Raw genomic sequence first — 12,022 nt, forward strand, 5'->3', positions numbered from 1 at the left:
CACACAGCCCAGAAACACCAGGAATAGTGGAAAGATGAAAAACAGAGTAACAGACAACAAACAATGCCTGCTAAATCCTCCTCAGTCCCTCAAAATTTCAGTAATTAAATGAGCTAAGTCTAAGCTAACACTGCTTCCTTTATTTCAAATTAACACGCAAATTAATGTACTAAAAAAAGAGAAATAAAAAACTGCTGTGAAAGTCAACCAAAGAGAATAATAACCCTTAGTGCAATTTCTCCTGCTGCTGAAATGCAACAAATTTAGAACTATACCCAGGTAAGAAATATTCATGATACTTAGGTTTTATGTTCTTTATTATGAATCTTAAAGTGGATTTTTGGATGGAAAGAGTAATTTCCTGAAATAATTGGAAGTGCCAGATCCTATTTGTGTCAATAGCGTCTGCTCAATGCTCTACACAAAATGATCTACAGATCTTAGATGAGCTTTGACAGAAGGACATCCAGTTTGGAAGGGTGGGATATTTGGCACCAGATTCCTTCATCTCAGGATAGAAAAGAACTCAATAAATCAAGGAGACTGTACAACCCACTCGCTCTCTACAAAACTCTATGAACATTAGGGATTTATAACAATATTATCTTTCAAGACCTATCAAAAATTCAGATCCAAATTATCTTCAAGTACGTTCCGTCATCTTCATTTTTTATTAATGTAAATATAAATCAGAACAATTTCTTTTTCTAAAAGCCAACTTTCTGCCTGTATTCCTTTACAGATAGCCATTTCTGCATTATCAGATTGATTTTTAGCACAAATTTCAAAGAGGGGATGAAGAACTAATTGTACAGGGCCTATGCACATCAGTCTTCAGAAATGAACATCACATTACATGAATAATTAGCAAGAGTTCTGGGGAGAGGGCACAGGGTTTTGCTATCAGAGAAACAAAAGGTTGGAAGCTGGCAGAGATACAGCAAGTCAAAACCTTTTAGGCACATTGGACAGGCTTAAGGTTGAAACCCCACTTAACATCTTACACTGCTGTACTGACTCCTGAAAGGGTGCTGCTTCTTGCATCAGAAAGGGCTGCCTGCAACACATGGTTAACTCCCGGAGTATTTATTAACCAGTGTGAGCAAAGGTTACACCTTCATAAACCCGATGCATAAAAATAGCAAAACTGTAGCTGAAACATTACCCCGCCTCTTCCCACAACTCCGGTGCTTTTACAGTTTGTTAAACTTGAGCAGATACCCAGACTGAAACAGTAACTTTTTCTGTAACATTAACACACATTAAAGCCTATGCTTTTCCAGAAAAAGACAAGCTTTTTGCAGTAGGGAGCTACAACAAAATATACCACAAATAAAATGTGTAATACAACTTAAATATGCAAGCTGAGGTACATTCTTAGCGGAAGGAGGAAACTGACGGGCTCTTGAGTAGCTGCCCCAAGGTAAGAATTGTCCAGGGAACACCTCCAAAGTAAATGTTATACTAACTTAGCTACTTCTTTTAAAAATAATCCAAAACAACACTTAAACATACAAACACCTTTGTAAAAATGAAGTTCTAAACAACAAATAGCATGTTGGAAAATACTTCTGCAAATTTGCTGTGGAGAACATGCTCCAAAACCAAGAGCATTTTCTTGAAAGATGCCACTTTCCCCAGGCTGTCCTACAGCCAAAATCCCACTTAAACAAATTCATCAGATGTTGGGGAAGACAAATTCATACAGAGTTGGGACAATGCTTAAGTTCTGCCCAAACTGGTCCAATGCTTAAGGCAGCAAGTCAACTTCTCAAATCCTTTAAAGTATAAATGGTTCTATACCCCATTTTGGTTAATAAAGCCCTCAAAAGAAGTTCACTTTGTATTGTTGTTGGTTTTTTAAATTTTGCATATTATTAAGGCTTGCATCACATTGTACAGTATAATAGTTAAGACAAAATGTCTTGTTTAATTTATTATAAAGAACTACTAAAATGCATGGACTAATGCTAAAATAATCTGAACCTAATCTCAGTTTATCTGCACACTGGAAAAAAAAACCAGCTGGTTTTGCTCCTTTGCTGATGTTGAACACCATTTTTCCAGCTCTGTAAGGACATTGATAGCAAAGCTAACTAAAAGTTAGGAATGTTTAGAAAGATTTTCTACAGTGTGCAAAACCCATTATAAACAACTTTATTAAAGGAGAAACATTTCAAGTCATACTGTTAAGGGGTGCTTTAGTGAGAAATGTGTTGAAGTTCACCTCACACCTTTCAGATTTGTTGGCTCCCATTATCCATTACTCCAGTTGTTCTGCTGCACACAAAAAGAAATGGCCATAACATAGCACAAAGTTACAATTAACAGATCTAACATACTGGGATCTTAAGAAATGTTGCAGTATCCTGTAAAAAAATAATAATAATAAAAAGGAGTATCTTAGAGCTTCTAGCTGGCACTGCATGCCTTGAGAAGGGTCACTTGCCAGACACTGAGCTATGCAGCTCATTTAGCAGCATGCCTAAGCTGATAAATAAGGCTCCCATGAGTCAAAGTTCTTAAAGTAACATTTCTATATGTAAGCAGGCTTTTTTAATAAGGCACAGTAATGCTAATCTTCCTGAAAACATAGCCCAAACCGTCTAACGCGACAATCAGTTCCTAAAGAACAGCTGAAAATAGGATTTTCATCTTGAAGGTACACCTAGAAAGAACTTCAAGAGACTGTACCAGTCAGAAAAGCATATGTTAAGTTCTTCTAACAAATTTGCAATACAAACTAAAAACCAGAGGCAATACCTTGAGATTACCTCTCATTTAAATTTTTCCCTCTAGACTAACTAGACACTACTTACTAGATACTAGATACTAGCATACTAACTTAAAACCTCATCTTCCACATCAACATCATTCTTCATTTGCTAACCCTCATGGAATTCCCCTTTTTGAAAGTTGAGAGGTTACAGATCTATTTCATGATTATAGGGATTTTCCCAAAGACATGCATGTGCTTATCAGGAGACAAGAAACCAAGGGTGGGAAGGTGGGTGGGCATTGAGCCAGATCCTCCTGTTTAGCCCAATTTTGTGCCTTGGTATTATTTGGTCTCGTAGTCAGCAAATCCAACCACAATGTTTAATTCTAACAGGAGAACCTTTGTTCTGTAAAGCTAACCAAGTGGTTAAAAATATAAAGATATGGATACAGATAATGCCAGTATAATTCTGTCATTATACAACTGACCTATGCCTGCACCTTTCTGTGATTGTTTGCGGGCAGCAGAGCTTAATGTGCAAATAACAGTAACCCATTCTTCTCAAATTAGCCCTTGGAATAAAGAATGCAAAGATGTTCCTCTGTCCTTAAGCTGACACTGTGCACTATTCATCCATCCCATTCTACATTCTTAGCCTTCTGTTAAAAGCATCTTTATTCCACTGTGTTCATACAGCATTTCCTGGGTTTACGATCCCACATTTCCCACTGCTCCCAAAACCTGACACGCTGAAAAAAAAACCACTGCCAACAAAACACTCAGTTTTAGTGAGGAATGAAATTGAGCTTCATCATCAGATGTCAGGCTGAGCATGCAAGACCAGCGTAAGTCATTCGTCTAAAAGCTGGAAAGCAGGGCAGTCAGGATGAAGCAGTAGCAAATGGGTCACTGCAATTCACCAGTGCTTGTCTGCAGCAATCTCAATTATCCACCACCAACTGCCACAGGAGATACAGGGAGATACTGTCTATCAGTTGGTCTGGTTTGTATTTTAGGCCATACAAACCCAAGCTTTAAGAGTCAGACAAAAAACAATTCTTAATCACTTCATTTCAGACACCAAGAGCCACCAACATTCAAAAACTGTAAAAAGATTTTTTTTTCCTAGATTCAGGAAAACACAAGGAACCCCTCATCTTGTACACAGGTGGCTTTAATTCCTCTCAAATTCAGTAGAAACTGAACCTATCTCCTAATCCACAGGAAAAGATTTCTGATCTTCTTAGGTGCTATTTGGCAAAAGCAAACCTGAATGTATGTAAGCATGTTAGGTACAACACATCTGCACCTTGTTTTATGACTCATTTCAACTGCTTCCAGTGCAGCCTTGTAATTGATTTACATTTGTGAAGGAGGGCAGAAAGGATTATTAGTTATTCATTAAATTTATTATCAGCTTTGGGAGAAAACAAACCCCTGTGTTATTTGTTCATTTTCTTTACTAGTGCTGCATAATCTTGAGACTGCTGGCCTTAAAACCAACAGAGAATACAACTGTGGAACTAACAAGTGCGTTTGGGGCAGGGATGAAAAGTTAGTATCATCACACTGGCACATCATATTAAAAGGAAATAGGAAATTCAGACCTTAGTCCCAGCAGTCAGACTCCAAACAGCCAATACTTGGCACTGCTCTGGTACTAGGCTATCTTCACATGAGGAAACACCACAGGACCAAAAAAACCCCAGAAAACTGAAAAGGACCTGTTTTCTTCATTCAGTATGGAAACAGAAATATCCATTTGCTTACTGACAGTCTTTCGCACAAAGTCAGCGCTGGCAGATAACCACTTGCATACCCTGAAATGGTTTCCACCTATCCATTCCCACAGCTATCTTATGCTCCTGGACAGCACTGCTGTGTCTTTTTCTTACTCTTTTTACTTATGTTCACAAGTAATGAACCAGTGTAAACTTAGCCCAGCACTTCGAAATGCTTCTAAGTAGCAGAGCAACATAGCGTAAAGGGTGAATTTTGGAAGGTTTTTTGTTTTTGAAGTTGTGATGGACTGGAGACTGACCCTGGCTTCAGAGCAAAGCCATTGAGGTTCACACAGTCCAGCTCAAACTCCCCTGTCAAGAACAAACTGAACAAATCTAAGAGTTCCCAGCAATATGCACAGGTCAAACAGCCACAGCAGAGCAACCATCAGCTCAGCCTCAAAAGGAGACACTTCTCTATCTAGAGAGAAAAAGCTGCCTTTCCTGTGCACTTCATGTAATTTAGTGCTAAAGAGAGACAGTTACTTCAGCATGGAGGGTTAAACAATATGTTCCTCTAGGAATCTTCTATGTTCAATGCTCTGATGATGTTGAGAACTAGGTCCTGCAACCTTTGTACATCAGGATAAACCAATATCTCCAGTTCAGGCAGTTGAATTTCAGGACTATCCACAGTCGGGAGAGCATGTACTGTTAGCCAAAGGCACTTTGGCAGCTTATTTTTCTTCCCAAATAACACCAGTTGCAAAACATTCTTGACAGTGAAAAGTTTCCTTTTTTTTTTCTTTTTAAGCAAGCTTTGATCTTGTAGTCATGACAGAAACAGGGAAATATTTAACAAAACTACTTTTACTTCAGTGACTAAAAGACATAATACAACACCAAAGCTCAGTAAACATTTTGAATAACTTTGAACATCAGAGCACCTGTTTTAAACAGTTGTTGGTATTTGTCCCAAGGATGCTCATCATCTGAATTAATCTCTGCTCACTGCATAAACAACAGCAGAGGATTGTGTATGCATCTATTTTTGCTCAAGGCTATATGCAGCCTTTCTTGAAGTATTGACCATGGCAGGTGGAATAAGTTTTGTTTTAGAGGATAGTAGTTTTAAACAATCCTCTGGAGACATTGTAACATTATTGAAAAGCTGATATGACTGCACAATCTACCAGGTAGTGCTCCATGAAGAAAGGAAACCCTATTACTCCAGGACTATTTATTGCGACTTTGCCAAGCACTGCCTTTCATCATTTCAAGACTTAGTTGGTAACTTTTGATAAACACTTTTAAGCATCCAATCTAAAGAACTTGGCTTAGATAATGCACAAAATAGGGTGCTGGTGAGAGAAGATTCTGTTGCAAAGAAAATTTAAGCAGAAATTGATTATTTTGATTAGGCAAGGTAAAAAAACCCTGAAGCTGTTATTCACCTGGAAAGCTGTAAGCACCTCATCACATTAGAATGGAGACAACTAAACTGACACAACCTCAGAAGATTAGTTATCACTCTGGCCTAATCCAATTAGGTGGGTTTCCTGATTTTACTCAATGTAAGACTTCTCCACCAGCTCCTACACAGGAAACAGAAATAATCTGATAATCAGCACCACAAATAACAAGATTCCTGCATAATAAAAGGCTTGGTGTGCATTTCTTTTAACATTAAATTTGGCAAAACAGTTTAAAAAACTATTCCAACATTCTATCTGCTACCCAGTGATCAAAACCCCATGGATTTTACTACACCATTCACAATTCAGTTCCTTTCATCATACTGTATTGACCAAGAAGCATAAGGGAAACTAAAAGTGAACCAATGCTCTCCTATGGATTGAAAGAAATTCAAATGCACCTTTTTTGAGCATTAAGGATTTAAACATTACGATAACATCTATCACTTATTAAAAGCTTAAAAAAATAGTTTATATTGTGCACCATGAAAAACAAATTAAACTGTATCTCGTTAAATGCAACAAGAACAGCTCTTCTAAGCTATTTATTAATTGTATTTTCTTCACCTCCTTTCAGGATCCAAAAGATGGACTAACAGGTTCTGCTCTTTGATACTTTACTACAGAAGCAGACGGAGTGGGACAGAAGTGTCTTCTTTCTTTTGACTGGGATTTTAAAACACTTCACCAACCTTCTCCAAATTTTTATGCAGCATACAAATAGATTTTAATATAAATAGCATGTGATTGACAAAGCAGCCATGGTTTTGTTCTTCAGCACTGAACCCAAGCCCTACATGTGCATCCTGTTTTTAAGTAGTGTACATTGTCTTAATGTAAAAGTGTTAGAAAGTTCAACCTTCCCATGTGGGATTCAGGAAAGGGGGGGAAGAGGAGGACAATCAAGTCATTTTGCGCAGATGTCGCATTAAGACAATCAGATATTAGGATAAGAGACAGATCTGAACAAAAAGCGGCAACTTAAAACCGCATGGATAATGAAGGAAGACAGTCTGATACACATTCTCTTCAATTTGGTTCTGATTTTGAAACAGACAGAACAAAATCAGCCCAACCTGCCTAAAATAAAACACTTACAAAAAAAAAAAATCTGTAGCAATAATATAGAAAATTCTTTTTGAGAAACATTGAGATATCTGACAGAAATTTGTTAATCAAGTGGAAAAAAATACAAATAAAAGATTGAATCAATCACTGATCAATACTTGATACTGGAATGAAAACAACCAATGCTACAAATACAGCCTCTGAAGAAAAATCTATAAAAATTCATTTTAAGGGAACAAAATTGTATGTCAACATCTATACTGGGCTGAAAGACAGCTAGAATTATAAATTATCCTTTAAGATATAGTTTATTCATGAGAAGAAATACTAAATTCCTTTAAGTTAAGGAAAATAAATTTCCTTTATAAAGACTGAATGAATGGAGAATAGGTGAGACTGATTTCGCAAGGATGGGCTGATAATTGAAGCTGAACAAAAGAATTACATGATTTTATTTTTTCATCAATTGTTCTCAGATAGTTTTATAATCATTTGTTATGTAAGATTTGATTCCTGAACGTGTATGTGATAGCAAGATCCTTGTTTCAGGACCTTGAAAAAACACAGTCAGAATCTGCAGCCATCATGGCAACCCCTGTCAGCTCACCACAGTTTCTAAAATTTGACAGCTTCCTCCAAGCACAGGGTGAATTCCCACCTTCCTCCAGGCAACTTTCAAAAGACACCAATAAATTAATGATTGCGAAGTATCAGTGGTACTTCAGAGGCACAATTTAAAAGGAAAAGAGTCTCAGACTTCCAACATTTTAATGATTCTTTTCTGCTGCCAGGTGGAACGTCTGGTGGATTCAGAAGAGCAACAGCTTCCCACGGAACTTAGCACAGATGACTAAATGCTTTTGATGGCACAGTGAACCTCTATTTTAAGACTTCACTTTTAACTTTGCATTACAGTTCACTAGCATATGACTGGAGGCCAAACGCCAGGAATTTGCATTAAGCATGAAAGCATACACAATCTCCTGGAGCTACTAAGGAACTGCTGCAGCAGGAATGCTATAACATGACATTTTACCTCAAGAGGCATACTTCTATTTCTGCTGCAGAATATTTCACTTAATTGTGAGCCACTTGGATTGAGGATTAGCAAATGATCAGTCTTGTAAAGTTCACACTGTTACTTGGAGAATTCATCAGCAGAAAGACTAAGGTTTCAGCTCACAGCTGTTACAAACACCTTCATCTGTTAATAGAATTGATTAACTTTCTATTGATGCTTACACTTCACAGTGACCAGCTTCTTTACTGGGCACCTAAAATACTGTAATCATAGAATCACAAAACCGTTAACACTGGAAAAGACTTCAAAGAGCATCGAGTCCAACCATTAAACCAGCACCACAGTGTTCATCACTAAACCATACCCCCAAGTGCCACATTAACATGCCCTTTGAACCATTCCAAGGTGGTGATGCCACCATTTCTGTGGGCACCCAATTTCAATGGCTTTTGGTTCCTAAAAACCAAACCAATGATAGCTATTCTAACTGTACTCTCAAGGAACACTAAAACGCGGGATAAACACGGCAAAATAAGAGTTGGGAAATTTCAAACCTCAGTTTAAGGTGGGAAGCAGAGCCTAGATCGTGTATAAACCACTGAAGGGACACTAATGGAAAACTACAAATCTGTCCAGTCACCCTTTTAATGAAGAAGCCAAACCCTCTAAGAACAGGTTGGGCATGTGTTGGCATCACCTGCTGGGCCAGGTTTCTTAAAAGATTTATGTGAAGGAATCCCTTGTTTCCGGGCCTACGTAGAACTCAACCATGTACTAAATGCCAGTCAGCACAGAAGAAGCACCTCCAGGCAGATGTGAAAGCGCTTTTTCAGAGCTTCAGAAGGTTTAAATAAAACAATATGATCACCTACACATCAAGTGAAACAGAGAGAAGACACAGCAACTGAAGGACGAACATTAACTAGGCTTGGTTTAGACAGAGCACTTTTCCTCCCTTGAATCTTATTTACATCACCCATATGTGTTGTAGTGCCACTTAATAATTTATTATGCATACAGCATATCAAAATGACTTCTTTACATAAGGCCTTATTATTTATATTCAAGGAAACAAACCTTTTTTAAAGTCCTGGAAAACAAGCCCAGAATCTGGCTTGCTCACCAAGCAGACAGAACACATGCGATAGAAGGGTAATTTCTCCCTACACCTCTCTCCCCCCTCTCTCTGCTTGACTTAGGCAGAGCAATGTCAAAAGGCATTTGGACTCCACAACTAACCAATCCCTGGATTCTTGCAAAGCCAATTATCTAAATTAGTAACAACTCCTGTCACTATTTCTGAAACTGGCACGTATCCCCAAGATAGACATTAAATATGCATTTCATGCAAGCCAAGTTTGTCTATGCAATGCCAGAGCCAAGAACTGAAAATGTTCATCGCTCTTTTCTCTTGGCCTATTACAATTTAAGCTTTTTAAAACTCTTTCTTTCAGGACATGTTCTGTGAGGTCATACTTTAAGAACCACTTATGCAACAGCAAAAGGAGCTCATGGTTTCTCTGGACAGAAGTGAGAGGCCCAGGGACGGCCATCAGTTGTAGCAAGGAGCCAGAGCCAGCAGCTCAGGATTTTCTAGAAGCCAAGGGCTCACTGTTTCCACTCACCATGCTGCCTCTTGCCAGAGCCTCCTCACTGTCGCTCCAACCCTTTGGATGCCACATACTTTGGCATCTTCTGGCAGAAACCCCAGCTCTACAACCAGATGTCAACACTTTTTCCTTCCAGCCCACTACCACACGCATTGGATAACAGTTTGGAGGTCAAAAGAGAAAGATGTCTAAGTTGGAGGAGCTTACATGAAACCCCAAACATGTCACACAACACCAGCAGTTTCCTGGTAAGCCCTAGCCAAGGCTACTGCCAAATTCAGTCAGAGCTTTGGCTCACCTGGGTTACCTCTAAACGAAGACAGCGGCAGGCAAGTCTTGAACAACAGGTTTATTGCAGCCTGCAAGCTCAAACTGCAACCAGTGCAATATGTCCTACTCAAGATGGAGATTTTCAATAGTGAAGCAATGGCTAACACAAATTACAGCTGAATAATCCTCTAAATCTAGAAAAAGCCAAAGGATGAAGGTTTGCCCATCATTTTAGCAAATGAAGCCATCCAGTAAATCACACTCCGGCTGCTCAAGGAACATCTGATGAGGCCACCAAAGTAACTGAAACCGTCTACAAACCCTTCCCTTCCACTCAGCAAGGTTAACAGCGCAGACTTACTAGGATTAAAGAGAGATACAGAAATACCTTGTCGCCAATATCCATTTACCTTGTCCTGAGGGCCTGCCAGGCTGCATCAATGTCTGCGTACAGGTTTTTCTCAGAGGGCTTGCCGGTGCTCACCCCGTAGCCGGAGTAGTCATAGGAGAAGACGTTGCAGTTGATGCGGGAGCCAAGGCCAATGTAGAAGCTGCACATCTGGCCCAGGTCCACAGCATTGCCGTGCGAGAAGAGCAGCGTGTACCGGCCAGTGGGGGCACAGCGAACGAACATGCAGCCCAGCCTGTTATCTCGGGCCGTGCGGGAGAAGAACACTTCCACGGCATCCAGTTCCCGCTGGGAATACTGCCAGTCGGCCCGCTCGCTCAGGTGCAGGCTGCAGGTGCCCGATCCCGTGGGGGTGCCCGCCGCGGCCGCCGCCCCGGGCTCCTGCTGCTGCTCGGGCTGCAGCACGGTGTAGGTGGGCTCCGGGGGCAGGAAGGCCAGCTTGGCGGCGATGCGGCTGGGGCAGGGCGGGCAGCAGAACAGCCAGCACAGCTCGCCCAGAGAGAAACCGTTCATTCTGGGGCCTTGTTCTGGCATCAGAGACGCCGGAGAAAAGCTAAAGCTCTCCTGGAAAGAAGTCACACGGAACCGACCCAGAGCCCTCCTCCGACGCGACCTGCCGCCTTCCTGCGAGGCCACCGGCTGCCCTCCCAGAACGCAAACAATGGCAACCTTGGAAGAACTACAGTTCAGCCACAGCAATGCAGCTCTTCAAAGCCTGGAAACTGCTTATACAAACCAAACACACAGCCTCACGTAATACAGACGGGCTACAACCAGCCCTCAAATCCCCCTCCCCCCCCCCAACTAACGCTACAGCAAATGCTACTCTCCAAAACACGACCCTAGACCCCCCTCGCAGCACATGAGCCACACGTACACATTTACAAAATGAACTCCCCGATGCCACGGCTCAGTGCGGCGCTCCAGCCCCGGAGCCGGCCCCCCGCAGGGAACATGCAGGATCCAGGGAAGCACCTTCCCGCACACACCGCACCACGCGCGGCTCCACCCGCTCCGCCCCGGCCCCCGGGACGCCCCGCAAGGCAGCGAGGGGCCCCGCAGCGCCACCGCCCCCGGCCCGGCCCCGGCAGCGTCCGCGGGAGGAGGAAGATGAGGAGGAAGAGGAGCACGAGGAGCAGGATGAGGAGGGTCCGAGGGGAAGGGGAAGGCAAGGTCGAGGCTCAGCCGCGCGCGGCCGCGGGCAGGGCCATGCCGGCTGCGGCGCGCAGGCAGGAGCGGGCAGCGGCCATGTCCCGGCTCCCCCTCCGCGCCGCCGCAGCGCTTCCGGGTTACGGGCGCGGAGCGGCGCCGCCGCAGGTGCCGGGGCGGGTGCGGGGCTGTGCCGGGCCGCGTCCGCAGCGCCGCCGCCTGGGCGGGGCGCCGGGAGGTGCGGGAGGTGCGGGAGCGGGTCCCGCAGCGCCGGCCGGGACGGGGGAGCCGCCGCCGGGCCCTTTAAGGGATCCCCCCGAGCCCTCCGCCGGCCGCCCACCCTCGCGCGTGCGCGGCGGGGCCGGGGGCGAGCGGCGGCGCGGGCCGGGGCCATTTCGCGCCCTCTGAGGGGTCTGTGAGGGGAGCCCGGGCTCGGGTCACCCTGAGCCCTCACACCGAGCGGGCACACCTGGGGCAGTGCCAGCCCTCGGAGCCCGGCTCCCCACCGCCCTCCCTGAGCATCGCTCCTCAGATCGCCCGAGCTGTGTAGCAATGCCAACGGACTGCTCCTCCGCAGTGC

The 12,022-nt window shown here is 43.0% G+C and overlaps 1 protein-coding gene across 1 annotated transcript in view; it reads right to left on the bottom strand.

Annotated features, from left to right (window-relative positions):
- The window catches only part of ABHD17C (abhydrolase domain containing 17C, depalmitoylase), a 28,771-nt gene extending 17,217 nt beyond the window's left edge, over positions 1–11,554 (bottom strand). Inside the window, exon 1 of the mRNA XM_066196281.1 lies at positions 10,295–11,554. Coding sequence (XP_066052378.1) covers positions 10,295–10,827 — 533 coding nt within the window. The 5' untranslated portion in view covers positions 10,828–11,554. The remainder of the gene's footprint in view (positions 1–10,294) is intronic.
- Positions 11,555–12,022: the final 468 nt, after the last annotated feature.

This window comes from Chamaea fasciata, unplaced genomic scaffold (assembly GCF_029207755.1).
Source record: "Chamaea fasciata isolate MVZ Bird 193981 ecotype frontalis unplaced genomic scaffold, bChaFas1.0.hap1 SCAF_14, whole genome shotgun sequence".
Lineage (NCBI taxonomy): Eukaryota > Metazoa > Chordata > Aves > Passeriformes > Sylviidae > Chamaea > Chamaea fasciata.